The 27,744-nt window shown below is 31.3% G+C and overlaps 1 protein-coding gene across 3 annotated transcripts in view; it reads left to right on the top strand.

Moving 5' to 3' along the window:
• Nucleotides 1–27,744, top strand: part of LOC137924050 (zinc finger CCCH domain-containing protein 13) — a 78,397-nt gene that overhangs the window by 43,079 nt on the left and 7,574 nt on the right. For 2 of the 3 annotated variants that reach the window (XM_068767361.1, XM_068767360.1), the window contains 4 exons: nt 11,546–11,741; nt 12,937–13,118; nt 25,877–26,148; nt 26,528–26,755. In XM_068767361.1, coding sequence (XP_068623462.1) covers nt 11,577–11,741; nt 12,937–13,118; nt 25,877–26,148; nt 26,528–26,755 — 847 coding nt within the window. In that variant the 5' untranslated portion in view covers nt 11,546–11,576. The remainder of the gene's footprint in view (nt 1–11,545; nt 11,742–12,936; nt 13,119–25,876; nt 26,149–26,527; nt 26,756–27,744) is intronic. The other variant, XM_068767362.1, reaches the window with a different exon arrangement.

Genomic DNA, 27,744 nt, shown 5'->3' with positions numbered 1-27,744 from the left:
AAAAATATCGTATATTACTTTCAAAATACACATATCATTTGACAATCATAAATTTTAAATAGGTATTCTTGAATACATTTTAATTAGCAATGTTGTAACTATATTAATTAATATTGTAAATTAATAATAGTAAAAGTTTCGGAGTAATAAATTATTAAATTCTAACATTACGTATACGAATATTTTTAAAGACATTACACGCATGACCTCTGTAATATGTCCTGTGTTAAACCATTGCCAGTCACAAAATGGCTAAAAGATTCAGACACAACTGCTAACATCTCTTTGTTTACTGTCTCATCTCTTTTTAATTTAATTTGGTAAGAAAAATTTGATAAACGAATTAGTAAATTCACTTTCAGCAAATGTTTAAGAATATACTATTCAAGGCATTAATATGCAATCTTATAAGTATATTTGAAGGTTAACCTTTCTAGATAAAGTATATTTCTCCTCTCTCTCTCTCCTTAACAGATAGACTCCCTCGGGAAATATACCATAGTCATCACGCTTGATTCCGTGAGTTCAATTTCGACGAAGCTGTACAAAGCCAAAACGGATACCAGCGTAAAATTACACATATCACATACTGTGTTGTTTCTATAGCGGAAATTTAAAAATGGAATTCTCTAATTTCAAATTAGCAATTTTCTATTATTAGCAATTATTCATATCAGCAAGAAGTTATAGAAAAAAATACACATAAATATGTGGATATGACCGTATTTAATAAGCAAAAATTTTGTTATTAATAATATAGGAAACATAACAAATATCAGTTTAAGAACGAATACTTTATACTATTAGACAAATTAAATCTTCACGAGATTTACACAGATCTATTACAAAATTTTAGACTAATTGACATAAAATTGTCTCTTCGAGTATATAGTCACTATAAAATTATTTAAAAGAAAGCTTTTCATTCTGAATACGAAGGTTAATCAACTATTTGAAAGTACGATATTAAAGAAGCATGAGCTATAATTGTGCCTATGAAATGCGATTAGAATTAACACCCGAGAATTGGCTCTATTCGAACACGTAAGTAATAATTTAACAAATTATAAATCGTCTATTTCTTTCGAGATTAAACTTACATTAAAGCGATATCAAGTGTGTTTGTATGTTAATAACAGCTTATCTCCAGTCAATGACCCCGGCGATAACTTAGTCCGTGTAGATTAATTTTCGATTGCAGCAAAGTGCAGGACGTTTCTGTGTTCCACCGTATAATTTTTCTTTATAATTTGTGACGCAGTTAACCAAGACCTAATTATTGGTAGTTTCCTCTTGACTAGAGTTTATATGCTATTATAAATATTTATAAATGAGTAGATCTGTACTAGATTCAAGAGCTAGACAAATATGCCAGCTTCAATTAGCAGTTGTAATATAAAATAATATTACTTAATAAAATAGATGTCTCCAAATAGAATTCTTTATGCAGATCGTTCCATATATCAAGTCGAAAGCAAATAATGGGACAGATAGTGGCTAATCTGAGACATTTTCCTTAAAAAAATAACTTCAAGTTCTACAATTTCTCGTACTTCAAACTCACTTCATTGTAATATGATTTTTTACGTCTTTTACAGATATTTATAATTATATTAATAAAATACCACGGCACGTATAATTCACTTACTTCGCTGAATGACAATAAGTTTAAGACAACTTGATATGGATTTTTTACCATAGTACCGATTACGACTTGACATTGATTTATGGGCCACTTGAAAAAAAAGCCTAAAAAAGTTAGGTGCATAAAAATTGTTTAAATTTATGTTCAATATCCCCAAGTTAAACTTTGGTATATACTAAAATATTGAATTGAAAATCATAAGATGCAACTATAATATGATACAATAAGGAGAAAGTTTTCTTTCATGTCACTTTTATGACCTCTCTAATGCATCTATAAAGCATTATTGAAATTGATAAGTGTCATAAAATTCAATATTATCACTTTCTAGATGTAACATACGAAGCTTATTAAAATTAACGTAAAACAAGAAGCAATCTGTACATATAAAACATTAAATATTTTACATTTATAACTTTCGCCTATAAATCATCATTAATATATAGTTGTTGTAGAGATGAAAGTAAACTTGTATCGTTATAGCCCACTAGATATGACGTCACGATACTTCCGTTCCTAGTTACGTCATTTTATATTTAATATGACTCTTAGATAAGTGTCAGATACTCGGTGCAAATGTTTAATAATTATGCATTAATAAAAATGCATGTTTCTCTTTATTATTAAAGCTGTTACAATTTTATTATAATTTTATTCTGTCTTCACGGAATTATATTAATATAATTTATATCAGAAAATTAAAAATTACATAAATAACTCTCACATATTAAGATGTTATGTATCATCAACCGACAGAATTTAAAGTTACACAAGTGTACTTTTGTCAAAAATATTACTCATAAATCATCATTATAATTTCAGCCATAGGACGTTCACTACTGGAGATATTACAAAACCATAGATTTTCTTAAAGTATCTGTTGGACTATCATCTGTCTTTCGTTGACCATAACAAGGTCTTCTGTCGTACTTTTGGGTGTACGTTCTACGCTGTTTGCCAGTTCGTGAACTCCACTTTAGAACCTTAAAGACCCAGGAGCAAGCCATTCGGACTTCAATCTCTGACAGAAATTCCAAGCCTAGCTCTCTTCATGGCTCATTGAAAGACTGTGAGCTTGCTAATGAGACCAAGACTGTTGATAAATGTCCAACGCAAATATTGAATGTATAAAGACAGCAAATGGAAGTAAAAGATAAAGTAAGCAATATTTACACGCGACAATAATTGAACTACTTTTTACGAGCACTCAATCATTTATACGTCGAGGGCTCTACAAGTTTACCTTCAGTGCTTTAGCAATCTAACGGGTACTAGCCATCCATATGTGGAAATGACACTTTACTCCACATCGCACTGGCTTTTGCAAACTTGACCTGAATGAATAGTAAATTTAATTGCGGATAAATATTTAAAAGGAAAGGTAATTGCAATTTAAATGGAGTTATAACAGTATGGAGTTTAAATAGATAACAATTTAATCGCATAATTTCGGACCTAATGTTTCTTCACAAAATTTAAAACAGAAAATTTATGTATAAAAATAGTTTTTAACGTCCCATTACACAAAACTAGTCTTAAATTTATATCCTCTATTCCCAGAATGTGTAACACATATCAGTTAAATGCAAAAATAACCAATTTGTACACTTTCAGTGTGAGTATAAAATTATCTATTACTTTATATGATCTTGTTTATAATTAGATTAATGATTATTTTTTGTAGCTCGTTTATTATTGTTATTTGAGCCTATTTATTGTATTTTTTATTTATATAAATGAATTTCTGATTCATCTGCGAATGTATATAGCGTAATTGTTGCTACGGCTGTGTACACTAGGCAAACATATTGTAAATTTTGCAATATTTTTAATAAGGGACTATAAGCAGAAAATACAATATTAGATAAACAAATTTAGTTAAAAAAATCTTTACATTTTTGTTTCATGTCTAATTAGTTGAATTAAATTTTGTATATTTTCGAGAATATACGGGATCTATTTATCTATTGGTACAATTAGTAATTTAGTATAACTATATATTTAACTACTAGCGTATTAAACATTAAAACATCTTGTTTGATCGTTATAATATAATAAAATTTTATTCAACACTTTCTAACATGATTTATTAAGTTTACTGTTTTAAAAGTTAAGTAATAATAAATATATAACATACGAATAATATTTGTGCTTAAATTTTCATAATAGCAATGATAATTTTGCGTGCGGACACCACTATCATACGTGAACTTGACTATCAAACATATTACTATTTTAATAATCATGCTTAGGGATCATATTTAGCATAAATAACATTGAGCTTATCTAAAATTTAAATTCTGTTTAAGAACACTAAATAGATAATGCATTTGTGTGCAAAAGAATCTGCGATTTGTAGCAACAATGTTTCTCTGTTCACTACGCACCTATAAACGGCAAGCTACGTCGCATAATCAACACAAAAAAAGAAAATGCAGCACGGAAGATAACAAATAGTGTGCATTATTGAAACGCTTAAAATCAATTAAGCATATAGGCATCGCAACGTTATGGTTAATTAGTTAATTAAAAGGAGAGGATTTCAACTGTTTCCGACTTTCGTTTCGTTGCAATTGCCGTGTATAATAAACATCAACGCGTTCAACCGTAACCACTTGAAACATTGAACACTGCTGACTTGCCGCAATTTGAATAGTCAATATATGGACTTTTAAAAAATAATACAAGACTAGTTAGTATTCTGACGTTTAATCAATAAAAACTAATAAATAAATATAAATCATATTCGTAATACTAAGCACAACGCCTTGTAGCAGCTCGGTTTATTTCGCAAATTCACAACGAAATTTTTCTTAGAAACTGTACGGACTTATTGATTATAGATGCAAAAGCTTTAAGGAGAATGCCTAGCTCAGTTGGCACCGAAAATCTATAAAGCTTTCACATCTATTCAAAATTATCCTCAATATCATATGAAATGTTACATTATTGTATTATTTGTATTGCAATGCGATAGGCCACTAATTTCGAGCAGTAAATAGTCTGCAAGGACAAATAGTATACGAAAATTAATGCGAACAGCTTTTAATACATAGTAATTCGAATTTTAAATTTCCTTACTATGGACAGTAGTGTCTTCTGCGTATACATACATAATATCATACTGTCATCGCCAACCCCCCTGCTAAGCGAGGTGATTTTGGTATATCCCCCCATAGATATCTTTAGGCGAGGCATATCCCTTGCAGTGGGCATGTGTGCCCACTTGCAGTGGCCTTGCAGTGTGCAGTGGACTGAAGCGGACAAATCTGAATTTCAATTACGCTTTTTCTTACTATATACGTTTTTATATACGTTTATTTTACCTATTTAAACCTTATACCTATTAACAGTCAACTTATAACGAAAATTAAAAGACATGTTTACTTTTAACGTCAATTATATTAAAGTAAAAATGGTGTAGTGACGTAAAACGAATTTTCCGTTTTTTTCATAATGAAAGTGTTGTTATTAAATATTTATAAAAATTATATAAGTACATAGCTACGGTATATATGTACGTAGGGGCATTTTAAAGGCAACATTAAAGTTGACAGAAATAAATGCCTTGATTTTATAATACATACCAAAGCTATTTTTAAAAATACCATTGGCAAACATTTTAATGCCATTAAGAGGCTCGGCTATTCTTGTATCTGTGATCACTCCTACCCACGCATCAAGCCCACGTGTCGTATTGATTTGAAACGCGAGAATAGATTACCGTAGCTTCTTCAAGGTTATTTCAGTAGCTTAGTTACATAACAGTTAACTACAAGGTTAACGGTAGGTCTGTCTGTGTGGCGGGTAACGGTGAGCGCAGGTCGCGTACCTCAGGCTGCAATTTTACGATTATTAGTTTTTACTACGCGCGGATCGCGACGTGTGCTATTTTGACCTTTATGTTCAAATAGCGGGTAACTTAAAACATGTATGAAACGGCAGAAACTGTCTCTACGAAAGAATTGTTTGCGAACACCGCTAAAAATATTCTGTTGAACATATTCTTTTCACTCAGAGGTTAAGCGTAAGTTTGATAATCATAACGCAAACATTAGATACGCAACGTATAAACTATGGTTTAAAATAAAACAATTACAATCTCGCTGTACAATTTAGCAATAAAGAAAATGTCGTGAGCGCAAGGTGTCGATATTTCAATTCAAGATACTCACTAATATCATCTTAAACAATTTTTAGGAATGTTAAACTAATGTGTACAAGTTTTGAAGAATTTCTACAACATAATGATTTTTAATTTATTGCACATATCACTGTATTCGCTTAGTATAAAATGATAATAATTATATTTTAGTAATTATTACTATATTGTCATGGACAGGAATACACTCAAGATTTCGTATTCAAGATCGAATCAGGAATGACAATATCCGTAGACGAACTTTAAAAATCTCAGCAGCTCAGTGGATTGGCAAACTGAAGTATCAGTGGGCAACCCACATATGTGCAGAACGGATGACCGCTAGAAGCCTTAGCGTTCTGGAGTAGAGACTACAGTCTAGGAAGCATATTAAAGGACCTCTGTTAAGATACAGGCCGATTCTAAAAGATCTTTTTTGAAAATTATGTCAGAGGCCTATGTCCGGCAACAGAATTCCTATGGCTGAAACGATGTTGGTTAATGTTCTACTTACAATTTTGGACTTTATTATAAATTCGACCATAAATTTCAAGACTTGTTTCAAATTATACAAATAACTATTGTATATTAATGTCTTATTATTCCATTGATCTAGTCTCTTGCTCTAGTTCGATTTGAAAAACAATAATAGACGCACGATACCAAAAGCAGTGTTCGCTATAAGGAGGTAACGGACAGTGGGGCGTTGGCCCTAATGCTTAGTCATTGACGCCTTAAAAACTAAGCCTTACAAGAAGAATTGGGTTGAACTGTACTATATAACTCTCTCTCTTTCATCGTTAATGCCTGTGATCCTACGATTTATTGCAGTATATACGTGTAGTGTATTGTTTGGGTGTAAAACAAAGTTCATAGGCAAAACTAAATTAAATCTAAATTGAGGATATTAGGTCGGTTGATATTACGGGCCTTTGTTCTCTGAACTTTGAAAATCGCTCTGTATCATTCTAATAGATCATCAAATGTCATTCGGTTCGTTTATGAAAGGTTACCATTTCAATATAAATGCTTATATTGATTTTCATATTTTTAGGAAATAATAATCATTTTGATTCGATTGGATTGATGTTGTTACAGTTTTAAAATTTGAAACAAGTAATTAAATAAATATAATTTAAAATAAGATACAAAACAGTTCATTTACCTGCTCTTCAAGTGGGCAATAAAATGAACTTGAAATTGAAACTGTTTGATGTTTAATTAATAAAAAGGTTATAAAAATATTGGCCGGTCATAACCATTTATTCCTTAAAAGAATAAAAAATAAAATGTTTATATTTTTAAATATACGTACAGAAATCATAACGATTTTGTTGAATTTTTTTTTTCATTTTAACTAATTAAATTTAAATCTATGGTATAACTTTCAACAGATAAATATTAATAGTTTGTCTACATACGTTTGAAGTGAGTTATTAAACCTGTAAGGAAATATTATTAAGAACTCTCCACACTCAATATCATTTACGCTCGGCCCGTAACTTTGCGAGATTACGTGTTTACGAGGCCAGTCTTAGATGAATTATAAAGATAAGTGTCGAACCATTTACAATGTTTGAAAAAGATTTCAACTTTGCAAATTAAAAATAAATACTTTAAATAGTCAACGGTCTACAAAAATACCATATTTTTTTGCTACTTATTTTATTAACATCTACTACATAAAATTAAAAGAAATTTCACTGGGATTTCCAAATACATTCTTTACATGATAATTTTAAAAGATACACAACAGTCGTGAGAACTGATAGTTTTTAAGTTGTACAACAAAGTTTTAATGGTAAAAAACGTACCATCAACGGTACATGCAGACAATTGTTTTTAAATTTCCTCCGCAAACATAGGAGCAGTGACCTCCTTCCGTCCGGACAGAGCTTACATATGACGTAATTTTGAATCCTCAGCCAACAATATTGCGCACATTTACCTTTTTCTAACTTTATTGTTAAGATAAATTAAAATTCTCTTAGGTAAATAATAATGTGTTAATGAAAAGGAATATTTTTTTTCTCCCTAAATATTTTGAGTTGGGAACGGTGACTTTATAGTTTTATCTAGTGTTGTTTTATCTAAAAACATGAATGTAATTGTAGAGGAATGAGAAGATAGAAAGATTATAAATAAAATAAAAAAACGAAACATATTATATATTTATCTTGAATTATGTGTAAATTTACAGCTCCTAAAAACCATAAAATAAATAAAACTTATAGAATAACACATAAATTCACAAGCGATTGCCACTATTCTGCGTGTAAATATACGTTTTGATGAACGAGTGATAGTTACTCGATCGATTTAGTAAGGGTCAAGACTTTGGGATAAAGGTGAAAAAGTGCAATATTTAAATATAGATAAATTATTATCTTACAGACTCGTTATTGTAAATATTGTGGTAACACTTAGTGCATTAATTATATGGGATTGCAACTGCTCACAAATAAATTTCAAAAAGATGAGCCACAGCGTCCTCGGCATCCTATATACTGCGATCGCCAACACGTCTGCCAAGCTTGGTGATTATGATATATGCAACCGTAGATGTCTTCAGGAGAGGCCTATGTCTTACTCTACTTTGGGCTAAAACGACGACCACGACGAAGTACGTTTTATAGTTTTACAGCAAAGCTATATGAAATTCTTCAGGTCTTCATAATTAGGTTGTCTTTCACTAGCATCTCAAAGATAATGAACGACATCATAACCGTTCTCGAATATAATATCGTAAAATTGTTTCTTAGCCGACTTCTATTCGGCTAAAGAAATATTCTTCCTAGTATTTTAAGTCCCAACATTACTGTGATGAGTTGCTATTGTATATATATATATATATATACATAAACTTACAATTTCTCATGAGCAATTTTTTAGTAACTATACGAAGAAATACATTGAAAGTAACACTAAGCACGTATCAATACAAGAATTAAAAAGTTTAAAAGTGTAGGCAGCAAAGTATCTCATATATGAGAACATTTTAACCGTGTAACCTATATTCTTTGAAATTACTTTTATTTCTCTATTCAAGCTGCATTGTTAAGAAGCAAGCGCTGCTAAATTATCGTTAGTAATAATTGTTAATTATTCTGTCATTGTTGGACGAAAAGCGTACGTACAATGGCCGCTGTATAATTTGTTGATATTTTTCGACTCACGAAAATTATCTTCCATTCATTCTCTTTGTTTGCGCTTGAGTCTGTGAAAATATTTCCCGTAAGCTAATTTCTAAAACTTGTCGACAATTATCATCTACGTTAAAACATTTAAAGTTAACGTTAAAAGTAAAAACTTCATAGAATCAAGTGATACACAGAGATCGTATATACCTAAATATTTACATAATGTAAAGATGAATATATATATTTATATATATTAGGGGGACCTGTTAAATGAAGGACCTCGTAAAGATCGTTACAAATTAACTATTTAAAAATAAAAAACAAAACAATGACTTGTTTAAAAATTTGCAAGTTGTCAAATATTTTGAAAATAATTATAAGGCCACGTTGTGAAAAATATTAATAATAATTATTTGATATATACGATTTAGCCTGGGTGGCCTTCTAACCCTTTGATTTAAGGACATTCGACCAGCTCAAGAATTGTAAACTCAAAACAACCCTGCATCCAGAGATTACCTTTTGATAGATGAAGATATTTATCCATTTTTGTGGCGATACGACATAATTATTTAAATTTTCGACTTTAAAACCAATTATCGGAATAGTGAAATAGATGAATATAACAGTGCGTAATTGGTTACATTCAAATCATTAAATTTATATTTTATTTCTTCGGTTTTTCTTATAAAATATTTGTTACATCAAAACATGGAAGCCCTTAACTGATGCGACCGGTACGCAAGCCCGTACGCCTCGTAATTAAAGAATGTACCGTGGGAAACAAACACATGCTCACATATCTTCGTCACAATCTGATGACAACACAAAAACAATTGCCTTCCTATTGTTTTTTATTTGTGCTTAGGCATTGACAATTATGACGCAAGAAATCGTACAATGACATATTGTCAAGTTACAACCAATCAACCACGTAACGGATATTAGATAACATGAATACGCTGAAGAAGCTAATGACAGATTGTAAGTGAGCATCGCCAATGTTACATCTCTATATCTTTACCAACGCATAAATGAATATATTAACTTTAAGTTAATCTTTATTTACTTTAGGATCTCAAGAACTTGCTGCGTTTAAAATTAATAAAAGTCCTATAAGAATAGTTACTTTGCAATAGACTTTATTTATGTCAGATAAACGCCTACAAAAGCTAGCTTCTCCCAAATATCGCCACTATGACCTATCTTACACTAATGTAAACGATAATGAAATAATAATCATTATTATTATCATGATTTAATACTATTATTTGTTCTACATCATAAAATTTTGATTATAGGTTGATATGTGTTTCATATTAATTACGATATACGTTATAGTATTATTAGAAATGATTATTCATTGCGAGCCTTTCTTCCAATAATTATGTCACATTATGATCATCATCATATTGTGAAAAGACGATCACTGCAAGGCATAGTCTTGCGCTGCCCGTATCCAGTGACTTTACGACCTTAGCTGTCTTCGGTTGTTTCTAATAGGGGAACTTACACACGTGTCTCTCGTGGTGATCAATAACACCACTTGTAATTCATTGAAAATATTAAACAAAATATATTTTAAAATTCACCTTATAAAATTCGTGAAATCAAACAAAACCATTTGTTCTATCTATCAATAAAAGTATATTTTTTTTATTATTTTTTCCTTTATATTGTTGCTTAGTAATAAAATAAAAATATTTTTGGATAAGTTACGGTTTAGTTTTTAAAATTATTTATTATGCAGTTTGAATAACATAGATAATAGATTTAAAAGGATAGGTTATAAAATATAAATACTTTTTATAAACAAACGTGACTGTTTAACATATAGGAGCACTATGTTTCTTCACGTCTGACTTGCATGCAAAAGTATTCGCCGCATATTTCTTGACTCGAGATACCAGTTAACATTTTATATATACACGTACGGTACGACTTTGATTTGAAATGTTTATTATATCTGACCATTTCTAGTCAGATTTTTTTGTCAAGTTATGTTTAATATTACACACTAAATTATTTTTTTAATAATAGAATGATTTATTTGTATGTATACATTTATATATATTTGTATACGTTTCTATTCTTCGTGATTTTCAACATGAAAAATATACTGGCCAAGTTAAATGTTTATAGGGACTAGAGTTGAAAAATATGTATTTTTTTTATTCCTAACGGCCTCTCAACCCCTTTGCAGATGGCATTTAGAATCCTTACTAATGAAAGTCAACTATCGTAAACATAGTCACATAATAAAACAGTTCAAGATTTCCACATTTTCATGCAACTAAAGCGCTAGACTTGCTTTAAATTTACGCTTGCCAATTTAAAAAGGTGTCAAGGTTTGAGAACGAATGAAGCAATAAGAGCGTGAGAGAATTTGTAAACATAAACAAATCCTTACAAACATACACAACCTAACTCAGACACGCGGTGATCAACAATCAAAATGAAACAAACTTTGCAATTTCAATAGCAAGCGATTCTATTCGAAAAATTCTTTACTTTATTTAAAATGGCATTTTCTACTTAATATAAAACATATTAATCATTTATCAAATATAACTTCATTTTTATAAATTGTTTCTCATGAAATAATTATTTTTGTTTCAGATATTTAACAATGACATAGAAGCCTAACAAGATGGCGTTAAGATTAAAAAAGGACATCAAGAAGGCGTCGTATTACGTGTGGTTCCTGGGAGCGCAGGAGTCGCGCGGGCTTCGGGGCGAAGAGTTCGCTATACCCGCTATTAGACTTTTGGAGGAACGCGCGAGAGACTTGGAACCGTTTAAGGTTACTCTACAGGTAAATATTTTTTCTTAAAAATCAAATTTACGTTACTCATTTTAAATATTTTAGACCTATTTCATATGTTGATAGTAAGGATTGTTATATTCTCGTTTATATTAGTCGAATTAATTATACATGCAAACTTATGTAATATTTGCAGAGTAATAGAAACTAACAGAATTTACTGTTTCCCGATAAACAAAAAAATACCTAAAACACATAACTAATACATACTGTCCTCCATGTGACCTCGTTAAGACGTAACATCGAAATCTGCTGGTGGATTTGTAAGATTGAAAGGCAGATAAGTAGGATTGATAGGATTACATAAAATTTGGTGAAAAGTGATGAACCTCCAACCTTTGCCAGGCCTCTCTTAATTTGGTTTGCGAATCTTCAGCCCCGAGTTTCACCTCCTCTTCTTACAATGCGAAGGACCAGAAACTCGCATGGTGATATAAAATGTTACGTTTTTAATTAATTCCCTCGGGATGATAAGCGCATATGGATTGATTGCCGAAGCCGAGATCCCTTCTTGAAGGTAGTAACCCCCCAGCCACTTTAAAGAACGTCTGCCTAAGCGTCCTGAGAGAGCTTCTCGGCCTCCCATGTTGACAGAATACGTAAATTAATATCCTGAGCCAAAACTCTGAAGCTTCACTATCATTTCCACCATAGGACGTCTAATGACAACCTAGACATAGCCCTGCTCCATATAAATACTATGAAAAAGGCAGGAAGCGGTTTGCATTTAGCGTTTTCTCACTATCTAGAAAAGGTTGTCTATCTTATCGGTAAACATCCTACTCTAGGCTATTGATTGCCGAAGCCGAGATCCCTTCTTGAAGGTAGTAACCCCCCAGCCACTTTAAAGAACGTCTGCCTAAGCGTCCTGAGAGAGCTTCTCGGCCTCCCATGTTGACAGAATACGTAAATTAATATCCTGAGCCAAAACTCTGAAGCTTCACTATCATTTCCACCATAGGACGTCTAATGACAACCTAGACATAGCCCTGCTCCATATAAATACTATGAAAAAGGCAGGAAGCGGTTTGCATTTAGCGTTTTCTCACTATCTAGAAAAGGTTGTCTATCTTATCGGTAAACATCCTACTCTAGGCTGTTTGGTCGACACTATAACCTTAACCTAATGATATCAATCGAGTTTGAATTGTAAGCTGTTTCTAATATTATAATATTACTTCTTCAGGTATCTCATAAAGGGCTTAAGATCATCCAGAATGTGACGGCCAAGGGCAAACAGCAGACGATCAAGCACTTCATCCCTCATGGCAGCATCACCAGCGCGGTCGTGCAGGGCGACGTGGTGGCCTGTGTCTTGTTGCTGTACAACCCTATCACCGGCTGCCCAGTACATGTGCACGCATACAGGTATATACCCAAACACAGCTATATTTATGTTAACTAAATAATATTAAAAAATTAAAGGTCTGTTTTGCAAATACACATAGAATATATATTTTGCTGTAGCTTTGATAAAAATATTAGGTAGTGAATTTGAATGCATTTTTAAACATTAATCGACCATATTTATTCATACATACACATATATCAAACGGAGCGCTAAATAAGACATTTGGTTGTTTCGTTGATACCTATAAAACGTCTGTTTATGAACTCATACTCTGCAACATGTTTATAATCGAAGTAAATGTAAAAAATTATTAAAATTCACTAAATCGTTCACATTTTTTTTAATAAATTTATCATTATTGCTTAAAAATTAGAAATTTTTTCTTGTACAATTTATTAAAATGTATAAAATATTTTCTTACTTAATGATAAATATAACAAATATTACTTAATACATATGTATTGTATAGAATTTATATATTATAAATAACAGAATCCAATTAAATAATTCCGTCAGTTTGACAAACGACAGCTTTTGGACCTTTACTTTGAATATGCAACGATTCTTTTACCTAATGATTAGCTAGGTTCAAATATTATGCTACCAAACCATAAAGCTTACATGAGTATTACATATTGTAGTGAATTGAAATATATTTTAGCGTGAAAGTTTTTAGAAAGTATGCAATATTTATTTCATGTTAAACGTTATTCATTGCTGTCTTCATATGTAATTTTTATACGAGTCACCCGCGTGATATATGACCAGTTACAGGCCATTTTTCAAGTTCATTGTATCACTTTCCTTCTTTTATTATAAAAAAGACCACGCGAATTTTTTTCAAAAGTTGTTGACAAATAAGTGTAGCGTTTATTTTAAAGTTGATGTTTTTGCCAAATATTTGTGCGAACTGCATATCTCTTTAAGGAAAAATTATAAAACCTATCTTTATTACATCTACAAAATGAAAATACTTGCACAACAAGATTTATATAAAACGTAAATTATAATTTCATGTAACATTTATTGCTCGAAATATTTTTTCGTATTATATTTTAGCTTAAATTAAAGATTTATAAAAAAAAACGTCTTAAAGATTTAATGGTACTCGGAGACGACAACTAAATTACTCTTCGCAAACATTTAACCCACCCAAATAAATCAAACAAATGTCATTTTTTTACATCCACTCGTAATTATCCGCCTAAATTGGAGGGTCCGCTTAAAGGACACATATTTTCATATTAATAATAAATATTTGGTTTTAAAATGCTAATATAACTCCGACTGTATAATAAACAACTTCAAACGTAAAAGTCACATCCTTCTCCTGTTTCTATATAATTCTTTATTAATAAATTAGTGAAATATGTTTAGTCTGCCGAAGTTTTTACTTTCAAGTCATGTAATTGTGTTTCTGTGGTCCTACTATTTTTGTATAAATCCTTTCGGTTATTGTATTTATTAGAATAAAAAGGAAATTTGTATTCATCGGCACAACCGTCTCCGGCTAACCTGAACGTCTATGTTTTTAAGTCACCCAACGGGCCTCTGACATTACACGACTTTTGTACATTTTGAATTATAACTGTTGTAGAATCTCAATCCTCACTGTAGATAATTTGTAATGTATTTTTTTCTCAAATGTATTTATTCAATCTTCTTATTGCTTTGGAAATAGTGTTTTTTGGAATGTGTTTTACGGAATTTTAAACAAGCTGCGTAATTTATAACACATATAATACCGTCATCTTGGCGATCTTTGTGAAAAAGCCTTGCAATAGACGTCAATCAGCTTACAATTATAATTATGTTTATCACCTTAGAATTTAAAATTTTTGTTTATTTAAATCAAATTTACTTTTTATGTAAAATCATTATTATTTGTAGTAGATAGCTATAGATATATACATTTAATACATTTTCAATGTCATTTTTAAACGCTTCAATTATTCATTAGACTTTTATAGCATTATATAGAGAAAATACGAATAGCTACCGTTTTAAACTCGTTGCACGTAGGTAGTTGGGTAAGCATGGACTGATATACGCTTCTGCCTTACAAGGCACGTAATGTATAGGCAACTCGCCAATTCTCGTTGCTTGAAAATTGCTGATAGGTTAAAGACCTAACCACCTAACTCTTTACGTGACCTTCAAATAAAAATGTTCAATTGTTGTGTTCAATTCAGTAATTGAAGATATTATACGTTTTTACGTCGGAGTTGTTTTTTTTTAAATCGGGTTTTTATTTACCAGTGCTAGTCTATAATTTTTTTTTGTTACTATAATAATTTTTTATTTAAAATCTGTCATAAAGCATATTTTCTCTTTCATAAACAACGCGTTGCATACTAAACTAAATCCATTTATATATTCAACGTGAAAAACCTACCAATATCAACACGAACTTGAGCAGGTAATAAAAGGTATAAAACTAACATTGTTGATTTATTACAACACTATTCTCGTACGTGTTAATTTCTGGCACAATAATCATAACGTTGTTTTATAATTACGAAATTTCTTGTGACTGCAACCATTTGTTACCAAACTCCTAAATTACAAAATTTTTGTAAAATATAACTCTGTTTCATATCAATCCGTCTTAATATTACGAAACGATATTAACTTTAGTTTCAAAAACATTTTTTTAATAAATTTCGTCAAAGTTAACATAATTTCGCAATGAAGTTGATTCCACGTATATATTTAATACAACTATTTACTACTAGACATAGTGCGTTGCGAGAAACTTACCAGTGACTAATTTCGTTAATAAATCTACAAAGAAAATGCTCTCATCTTTAATAATACTGAGGTAATTCTTAATAAATACATTACGTAATCATCATATTATTATTTCAGCCGTAAGACGTCCGCTATTGGACTTATGCGTCTGCTATAGATTACCAACAGGATCCTTTAAAAGCCTGAATCCCGGGTCTTTGAGTGACCTTAATAAGGTTGTATGTCCTTTAAGCCCCATTTGTTTTTCGAACTATGTAGACTTCGCTTATTGCGACTTCAACTTGCCAATACGCTGGGCCATATTCGTTACATTCTATAAAAAGATAAAAAGAGGTTTAGATTAAAGTATTTTTATTAACATTTTATCGGCGACATTATTTACAATTACATTTTTAACTACACGTAATATAATTACTACATTATTTACTAATTATGACTTTTAAGCTTTTGTCCTTTATCCTGTAAGACACCTGGCGTAACTAATTCAACATTAAGGATATTATTTTTAAAGCGTGATAAATGAAAAAATATCACATGTCCTTTTTAAATCTAGTGGATATCCTTGATTATAATGTATGGATATTTTTTAATCGAATAACATAAAACATAATTAAATACCAAATTTATATTAAAAACCACATGTTTTTGGTCACTCATACACAAATTCATTTAAATCATTAAAGAAAAATTAATTTTCTGTTTCAACTGAGTTCTTGTTGTTGGAACATTTTGTGATTGTATTTTTAAATTTAATTCTTATTCAAAACCCGGATTTCCGTAACTAAAGTTTACACCTATCACGGATAACCAGTAAACAAATTTTGTAGTTAAAATTATTACGTAGCTTTGATAAATATCTAACAAAGATATTTTGTTATTGACAAGTATTAATACTCAGCAGTATTTATGTCTTCATTAGGTTAAAAGTGACAACCCGCTGAAGATCAAAAATTTAGACCTCTTTATAGTAATTGGTTACTTTTACTAGTTTGAGCACGAGGTTTCCTCGGAAGCACTAGATCAGGCCATTGAATTATTTATTTCAATTAGGAAGTGACAGACTTATGTCGCTAAGCATGGCGGTCGCAGCTGTTCTAAAGCCAACCAGCCTCGACGAGATCGAAGTCAGTTCGTTTATCGTGGGAGTCGCCAACCCCCGATCATTCCATGTTCCAGATAAATAGAAAGTCTTCTCCGTGACTTCGTCACCTAGCATTAACGTTTTCCGAAGCATCCAGCCAAGCTGAGGTTCGACTCGTTCGGGCGCTCTTGAGGCGGAATGCTAATCGAAGGGATCCTTGAACCTGGTCATTTCATAGAGCAGTCGCGATAAGCGATCTAAGACAATGGCGACCTCCTAATTGTAGTACGTAGCCTGTGCAAAAGAGCCCACAAGCTTCGGTACCTTAAAAGAGATTAGGTTGAGCGCCCTATGGGGCCTGACCTCTTGGACCCGCAGGATTTGCCTGGATTGTAACTGAAAACAGTTTCAAAATTCTATTTATATATTTATTTTTTATATATTTTTATATCTTAATATAAGATAGGCCTGGTACAATATAAAATAATCAGTATTTCATCAGCTGTGTGCAGCAAAATACGTGTATGATTGTATGTATGTATGTATATGTATGTGTAAATATAAACGACATTCAATTAGGTAACACTCAAGGTGACGAACCGCACAAAGCACGTAGATACCCTTTGTGAAAAACGACGGAGAATACATCCTACGGCTGACATTTAACGCAAACACTAAGGCTTAGCTACACTATAGAACAACATAAGTACATTTCAATGACCTCAATAATTAAAATTAATTCTACCGACAAACTGTTAATTGATTATTAAGATTAATATCTATTAAATATTTTTGTAAAGATATTGTTAATAATTCGTTTGTAAATACAATGTTAAGTCACTACGTCAGCACGTCACGTATTTGACACAGAAATTTAATTAACTGACTAAGATATCGATATAAAATTCACGTACACAATAAATCGATATTATATTATAAAATAACATAAATTGGTATTAACATACGGAATATATTAGTAGTACAATAATGATTTTAGCGGGTCCATTGATAGGGAAAAAGAGAAAGAATGAAATCGCATCGACATCTTGAAGATATGATACTGCAGAAGAACGTTGTTAAAGTCATAATTAAATCTGGCACAAATATCTATATTCTCCAGAAGCTCAAAGTTAAGCATAGCCTCTGAACTTTTGTTTACTCTCCAATTTTGTCTTGCATAGACAAAAAAAAAATACGATTCGACGAAGAGACTTGATGTTTAAAAATACAAACAAAGGAAATACGATGGTCGGAGCAAGTGAAAGCTCCTACGGAATCACCCCTTTATTTGTGCGTGCGTAACGCATCACTGAGAGAGAAATGGCATGAGATGGTAAAAAAGTGCGTGCAACGAACCCAATAACCACGATTACTCCGCAAACAGAACATAGTATAGAAGAAGATATTAATGTTAATAATGTAGACTTCTTGAAACATCTTCGCATAGTGGCGTGAAATAAAAATTGCAATATTATGATTTTATTATAAGAAAACATAAACAGACATCGGTTAGGAGAATCTTTTTATAAATGTGCATATTGATGCGTGTAAGCGAATACGTTGTTACGGACAATCATGTAATTGTTTTACAAAGTCAAACAACTTCTTTTATTTAAGGAACAGAAAGAACTTTTAAAAACTTATATATTAATAACTATATTTCATATCTATAGGATGTTTTATGCAAACGATGTAATCTACGTGTAATGACTTTTGACATGTTATAACCAATACGAGTACACAAAACCGTTTTTGTTTGCGAAATTTGGTAGTAATATAAACAAGAAACTAAACTTTACTTGTGAAAATCTAAAAATCGATGATAAAGTTTTGTCAAAATTGGACAGTGTCAAAATATTAACTAAACGTGTATATATTTAATGTTATTTACTTTTTCTTTATCTCCCTCTCTCACTCTTTTTACTTGTTATTTGATTTCAATTTAGTATTTTAATAGACAGTCTAGTTGGAGCAAAGATAATGTTACTTACTATACATGTACATCAAGTTATGATATAGTAAGTGTATAAACCAACTTTGTAATTGTGTTAGAAACTTTGTAATTAAGTTTGTTTGCATATTGAGTCCTCGAAGCAATCAACGATACTTCCGGTGCGAAACCCTTCATTTGCGGTTTATGTTCTCTGTTTACGCTGTTGTTAATGCAAAAGTTTCGTTCTTTGTCCGTCTTTGTTAATTTTCACTTGTGAACTTGTTTTATTTCTTTTGAAAGTTGTCGTGAGTCTTGGATACTACGGAGTAAAATCTATGAAAATAACACACGTTTCTTTTCACTTGATTTAATTTATCGAAGTAATCAAGAAAATTATGAACTAGTTTGATATTTATGAACTATATTTTTTTACAAGAGCGCATGGTAAAGTAGCGAAATTTTAGAACATTTATTATTGAAAATTAGACAAATGAAAAGTAATTTGTTATAAAGACTAATGATGGGTATAAATAACGATACACGAAGTCACTAGTGACTCCTTCTTTCAACAACTGACTAGATATCTCTTAGTTTTTACAATACGTCTGCCGTCAGGACTGTCGTAGGTATTTCTTTTATATATTAGGTCACGAATTCTGGATCAAAAAGATCTAATTGCAATTATCTAATTATGCCGCAAGTAAGTAGCCGCATAAATCGCTGGAATATTAGGATCTCTCAAAAAGCTATAATGTCAATGACAAATAAGAGAATTCTCCGAACGTGTGTTGTGTTGTAAGTGTGTTGTAATCAACAAAATCATATTTGTGAAGTCGGTAAAGCTGACGTCGCACATTCCTTTCAAAAGTACTACCTCGACTATTTTCTTCGAAGTATAAACAAGATAATGTTAATTTTAACGACACAAAATAAAATAAAAAAACATAACGACAATTGAAGAAGAGTTAAATGGGCGGCAAGCTTGTCAATATTAATTACCACCAATTGTGTCGTAATATAGCCTCACACGTTGTTTGGCAACCCTGCGTTGGCATATCACGCATCGCATCCGGTGGGGTCGGACAGTGACACCTATCTCCGACTCGCCAGATATTTGTGACAAGGCCCGTTCTAATTGCTAGACCTGACTTGGCCTTTACCGATGCTATAGGAGTATATAAGAAATAATGATTTTTATTTCAATCTCGATTATAAAATTACATAATATGAATTTAACCTTTAAATATTGTCGCTTATTGTCAAAAGTTAGCTTCATTTGTACAATTGAAAAAGTGTCCATTTTTAAATACAATAGACATCTTTTTGTATTAAATTAATCGAAACTAGATCTAACACCATCACTATATCTATGTAAGGGTACTATATCTACGACGTGTATTTGAAAACAGATATTTTTGCTAAACGTCGACTATAAGCGATATTATTTTACATTTAAAGGTTACAATAGGCTATTCTATATTTCTATAGATTTTGTTTCAAGGATCAAAACTAATTTACTAATATGAAGTTAAAAGGAAATATTATAGGCTCTAACCACAAATAACCATATTCTTTATAAAGAAGACCTTCGCAGCTTATTCAAGTCATTTCCCAAGAGCCCTTGTGCTAACGGACAGAACCCTAGAACCTAGCGGCTTCCAAATCCTGACATATAAGTAATGACCCAATCCCTCAAGCTTCATTATTATATAAAGTTTTAGACTAATTGCCTCTAGTACGAAATTATCGAAATTAAAACTTATATATTAATAAAAATTTAGTTACCCAGAGACGTTTTAATTAATAATTTGATATATGTAATGTTGAATTACGTGAATATTATTATCGACAGTTGAATTTTGTTGAGTTGAGTTGAACATTTTAGCACTAAAGGTAAAAACTTTTAAAAATGAGAAAACAGTGTTTCGCCGGTGACAACTACTCAACTTCATAATTTGACCGGGTCACCGACATAAAGCTAACGGCTTTGATAAATTTAAAATACAAAACCATATTGAGACTATGCATATTTTGATTATATTATGCCATTTAAGTTTTGTGTTACTTCCAACAAGAACCGCAAAACTTTTGCTATGATATTTAAATATTTATTGTAAATGTTTAATATTTACAAGAAAAAGAAGTTTGGGGGTATCAGAAATAATTTAATGTCAAACTGTTGACTATTTTAAACGTAATTCCACCTTCAGAAGCCTAAGCATATTAAGTATTATTTAGGAAAGATGAATGTTTTTCGTTTTAACACAGACGCCCACTACAAGGTATAGACTTTCCTCAAAGATAGAGGGATGTATCAAAATAGCAGGTGGATTGATGATCGCAATCCCATATAATTAATACTCAAAGTGTGAATTATATAAGATTGTATCCCGGAAATCGAACCGGCGACCTACAATCGCAAGTCTAAGGTCTCCATCGCTGGGATACCACTGCAAATGTTTACATGACCTAATTATATAATATTAGTAACGACTTACATAAAATTAACAGCAGCATTCAATAATTCAAGTTATTACGTGTGCACTGTTGGAAATAAATATCAACAATTATGTAACCGAACAATCGCTTTCAAGATCTCCTGACCTTTAAAATATTCTGTAATTGATTAAAAATGTTGGAGCAAGCGAGGCAAAAATTCGCAACAAGTATATTTTTTATTAAAAAACGTAGGATGTGTGTTGTTTTAATACTAAACATATGTTTTACTCTCTTGCCGGACAGATGTCGATGTCGCTAGGGGCGTAGAGGGAGCGGCTCGGTACCTAGCTTCACTTAATTGCCAGTCCGAAGTTTAACTACACCAGTTAGTTTAGTGTATATTGTACAGGACATCACAATATACATGCACATGTATATAGTTTGTGTAGATTATTCGTCAAAAGCCAACGTGAGGGAGGTTATGAAGTTTTAATATATTTTGAGCTGTTCAGGTTTCGTTATCGCTCTAGCAATTTAGTTTATTATCATTTCAGTTAACAAACGCCCTTTGCTGGATATAGGCCTCCCAGAAACATTCATTATGACTGGTTGGAAGGGGGCATCCAACGTTTTAGGAATGGACGTTTGGAATTTTTGAACAGAATTCAATAACTCCAAATTATCATCACAATTGACTGCAATGTACCGATTGCCATGAAAATTGGTATAAAAATTTATAGCCCGCAAATCGATTATAAAAATTAAAAAAGAAATGTTGCCATCCAAAATTAAATTTTAAACATTAAATTTTCAACTTTATTCATTAAAGTATTTCCATTCTGATCGTAAATCAGTTTTAATTTATATTTAAGCAGTTCCTTGTGTCCAAATCACTGCTACATTTTTTTTAAAAAGTTATTAGTTGTTTTAAAACAATATGAATTCTTAGTTGCAATAAATAAACTATTAAGACTAACGGCTGGCATTGCCAATAACATCACCAAGCATCACCTGCGCGAGCTTATACGGAAATTAGCGCACGCAGGCCTTTCACCTCTTGTGTATCAACCACCTGCTATTTTCGCGCGTTTTGTCAGTTCCGTTTTTGACAGTTGTTTAAATATGGCGGGCGTGGTGTGTAAAAGAACGGAATAACTTTCACCGACGTTTGTCACCGGGTAGTCTTGTTGAAACACAGTCCGTGGGCGGCCATAAAACGTGTTTGACCGCCAGTACTTATGAATGGGTCTCTAATCAACAGATAAAAGTAAATTAACAATGTTGTTGACGTTGATAATTAATATTGTGATAATAAGAAAAGCTAGTGCGCTGTCCGAGTAGCCATAAATTACGATAATCAATTAACATTTCAAATTTTATTATGTAACCAATCGTTCATTAATTCTAATGACTTATTACATATACTACACGTTATACTCGGGAAAACCTTTTATTGCTAAAATATATCTGTATCAAGTAGTTTACTGTGGAAATTTTTTTTATTGATAAGGTCAAAGTATTTGACCTCTGTCTCGCCTGATGTCAAATAATGAAGAAGTCTACGGCGGTGCTTACGTAAAAAAATATAAAAGCCTTATTTTAATGTATATGATTTCTGAAATCACGCCTTTAGAATGATTGTAATCATTTTTTATAATATATGAAATTTTATAGTATTCATTTGTAAAGAAAGTTTTGTTCAAACTTTTGATTTCGATATACGATTTGCAATAAAAAAGGATAGTTACGAAGAAAAAATAGATTTGTTGTAAACAGTAAATTCAAATGAAAATATTACTACTTAAACTTTTAACACCACAAAAACATTAAAAATATTTCATTTATCAATTGTTTCATTAAAATAATTAATATTATATAAAAGTATACTTTAAATGTACCCAAAATTATTTTTAAAGTAGTGAATCATTTGCAACTATTTATTTATGATTGGTACAAATCTACTACCAGATTTTTCTTTGACCGTATATAACTTTTTAACATGTAAATAAAATAGAAATATCACTACTTTTTTATCAAAATCAAAAATAACTAAAAAATCGATAAAAGATTGAAATAAATTTTTACATAGCTGGGTAATATATCTTTATAACACTTTTAAATATTTTACCTATTAAATTATGCCAATTTTGAAACAAAAATATCGATAAATGTGATATAAAATATGTAAAACTTTAATTTATAACTGACTTCTAAGATCTCTTTCCGAGATATTTCGAAACATTAACTATCAAAATCAATAATCAAACTAACAGTTTTGTTGTTAGCTTATATATAGCATATTAATCATATGATTACCGAAATGTCGTTACCGCTGTGTCTGTGACTGTTCGAGATGTATTCTTTCAACAATACATGAGACAGATTCCACAGCTTCTGATCTAACACTGCTCAAGATTAAACCATATCGTCAATAAAATTAAAAATTATTTGCTTACGTATCGTAAACCTTGACTTTTAAGCCGAAACATATAATGAATCAGAAGAAGCAAACAGGATGTTACGTAGGTCAGATTTAAAATAATTGATTATTTATGTTGAATTTATTTTAATTCTCATTAGTAACAGCATTGTAAATCACTCTATATATTAATTACGTTTCGTTAATATGATGAAGTACAAAAACTATTAAAAGGCTTCTCGAGATGGTTAATTCCGTACAAAATCTGTTTTAAAAGATGATACACATTAATGTCCCACTCCAATGAGAAATCTAAGCCCACGTCGGATTCTTGAGGAAGCCATAGAGCTTCAATATCATCATGTCAGTCGTAGAACTTTCATTGTTAGTCATAAGTCTCCCCCATTAATTACTTAGTTACTGTAAAAAGATCTAAACTCTGCATCTTCAGTGTTTTATCCTTAAGTTGTAAATGGTTTGGTCTAATTGCCAAGCAAATATAACTTTATCTTAAAACAACTCATTAATTTGTAAATAAAATTTAAATTAGCTAAAAATTTCTCTACATTACCTAATCAGGATACCTGTTTTCTTTTGAAATAAATTAATAGCTTGAAAGGCGTCGTGAAGACTAGATTTTATTTTATAATCACGAATTTCGTAACAATGTAGTTACAACATATAACTGTCACTTTAAAACAAGAGTTATTATTAAAACTGATCGGCATTACGTCAATAACTGTAATAGTGGACATAATACGTGAGACAGAACACGTTAAGCGATAAATAAACATACAATTTAGTTATTATCCTAATGAAAATTATATGTTTGGCGTGTGCTTTGCGACATTTTATGTCATTTATCGTTTATTTATTTTAAATAATTTTCATCCCATCATTGTTTTATTCGACCACACCTTTTTAAACATTTTTTTTTTGTGTAATAACATTCTATTTTATTTGCACAACCAGTTTTGGATACCGGTATAATATTATTTTAATGTTAGCGTCTCAGAAAGACGTAGGTAAATTAAATAAATTATGCGTTATATTATCTAATAATAAAGTAACCATTACACGATGTTATTCAAATAGTATTTCATGCAAATACTAATTTAAGGGCTGCTACGCTTGTTTTACAAGTCATTTAGTTCTGCTTCATCCATATATAGTACCATGAATTATTAGTGATATATTTGCAACATTGAAGTATGGATTTTCCTTCATTAAAATGGTTCAAGTTTTTTTTAAATGCACTTTATTATTTACCTAACTGTTCGCGAAAGATCCATTAAACTTTTTAGATAATAATATTAATAATTTTCTTTCAATAAAATTCTGTACAAAGTAATCTATTTTTCGTGTCAATTATTTACCCTTGTGTATTTATTAACATATGTCTATTCTATTTTTAATTTGGTAATCAATAATGTATAAGGAAAATAGAAACAGATTATTGATTGTTAATTATTTACAAAGAAACTACGAGAATACGTTTATAAATATAAAACAAAGCATTAAAATATGTATTTTTTCTTTAACTAACGTTGCAGCACTACATTACTCTTGATATAAGATTCGCTATTTTCATTAAAGCAGAACCGACGATGCGATGCTAAGCTTGAAGTGACAAGTGGCCTTGTTGTGAATCTTTCAACTTTGACATTCTCACAGTAGGCTACACAATACCGTGGCATGCGGTGCTTGTCGCGGCATATAACCAGTAATAGTCGTCAACAGTTGAACAGCATTCTTAATGTATACTATACTATATATATATTATGACCACACAATCTTATTTAAACTTAAAGTAATTGATCTTAAAGGTCAAAGAGTTGAATCAAATGAACATTCTGAGTTTTCTCCTTTGTAAATATATTTTTAAATCTTATTCCCGTGATTGTAATGATATTATTAGTGATATATATTTTTATGAATAAATACTTAATGAAATATTTAAAAAAATAATTGATATGATGGTCACTTTAAAAGTTCGTGACTGATAAAACTACTTTAAAATAATAGCAAAACGAGTCTCTAATAACAATAAAACCTGATTACACGAAACACGTTTCCCTCGAAACGACATCCTCATTGGCGTTTTTAAATGTCACTAGATGTTCGATATTTTAAATTGATTCCGTTTCAACAGATGCGACTCGGACCACACCGCTGAGATGCTCTACACGCACTTGCAAGCCCTGATAGAGAGGCCTGAGAACCAAAAGAAATTCGCTGACATTGAAAGAAAGTTGCAAATGCGCGGAGCATTGCCATCGAAGAAGCCGCCGGATTCGTCCCTCGGAAGTGAAGTGTCCAGAGAATCAGATTCCGGTAGCAATGAAGAGCGATGCGTCGCCAATCTGTACGACAGTCTGGCTGCTGAATTGAAACAGAAGTTGTCAACAGGTAAAAAAGGACTAGGTCAGTGTGGATTTTGGATTTGTTTAGCTTAGTCCTCGCTTCCGTGCAAATGTCTTGCTCCAGCTTTTGTATTGGTTTGTACTCGTTACCACACTTTTATTTATTTATTTTATCGCACGTATTTTATCACTGATTACACCTACATAGATCTCAGAATGTCCTTATTATTAATTAAATATTAGCATGTAATCTATCAAAATATATACTACAATCTCGAAGCCTTTTAGAATATATTTAGCCTTATTTCACTTTTGTTATATATTTAGTATTGAAATATGTTAAATGCAAGTAGTTTAGCTTTACGCAGTAGATATTGTGATCAGTTAATTACAAAATATCTTTATACATTAGTTATATAATATTAAATTGTAATTTCCAGGCAAAAGCCCAATCCTGCTTCCACCAAGAGACTACGATACGGTACACCGTCAGAAAGGCAATCTTAGCAATATTGACACTCGTCGATGCCTGAATCAAAACATCGTAGGCGTCAACGCAAGACGCAAACTGGAGTCCTCGGGTGGCAGCTCTGGAATCGGCAGTGATTTGGCGCCTTCGCCCGAAAGGAATGACTACACGAGACAGCACGATAATCACAGTACAAGTGGTCAGTTCTTTCTTTTAAATCTTACAATATATGGTGTTTGTTTTATCATTTGAACTGTAGGATGTGCATCGCTGGACATAGGCCTCTTCGTAGATTTACAATAGGACGGGCTAGAAGCGACCTGCTCTCAGAGTTACGACAATAAAAAACTAACGTGTTGGTCTATATATCTTAAGGCTCCAGAGTGTCTATTACAGACGCTATTAGGCCTGCCCGCTGCCACTTTCACTTGGGACTTTATCACTTAAATATTTTTATCGCCAATTTAATATAGCGCATCAGGTTACCGATATGTTTTAAAGGGTTATAAAGACCTTAAAATTTGTCCAAAAACACTTATTCACTTCCATTTATAAATTTCATTTTTTCGTAATAAATGGATGGAAAAAAGTTGTTAATGACAATTTTCTTTTGATTTGATAAGAATGTCCACATTGGTTAACAAATGCTCATTTAGGTAAACCATCTCTTTCTTCATGTGATTTTTGATTACTGGTATTATAACCGAGTTCACAATTTTAGATTCCCAACGCTAAATGGTAATGCTGCATTTAGATACTAAAGGTCCCATGCAAATCATTATTAACCACAATTAAAGTGAAGCTATTGAATAGAACAATATGCTATCCATAAACGTAAAGCACGACTTAATATATTATATTCCTTTGTTTTTGTATGTCACGATCGCATAATATATTGTCAAAAAAACGTTCACGTTCCTAACCAAATTATTAAGTGGCTATTAAAACCTTTTTTTGTAATAAATTCTACCAAAGTAATGATTCATATGTAAAGTTTTAAGTGACATCATTTAGGACACCTGATAACTCTAAAATTAGGTTTAATTATTTATTGTCGTATTTATCGCTACGCTTGGCAGGCGGGTGACGAACGCAGTGTGGTATAATGGTACACAGAGGACCCCGATGCCAATCCTCTTGAAACTTATTTGTGAGTAGGGGCAATCCTGGATAAGTAATGCACAAAGT

Source organism: Battus philenor, unplaced genomic scaffold, assembly GCF_028537555.1.
Source record: "Battus philenor isolate CCGP_79_NKW_IND1 unplaced genomic scaffold, ilBatPhil1.0.hap1 SCAF_23, whole genome shotgun sequence".
Taxonomy (NCBI): domain Eukaryota; kingdom Metazoa; phylum Arthropoda; class Insecta; order Lepidoptera; family Papilionidae; genus Battus; species Battus philenor.
The sequence above is the reverse complement of the archived record's forward strand: the minus strand, read 5'-3'. Positions and strand labels throughout refer to the sequence as shown.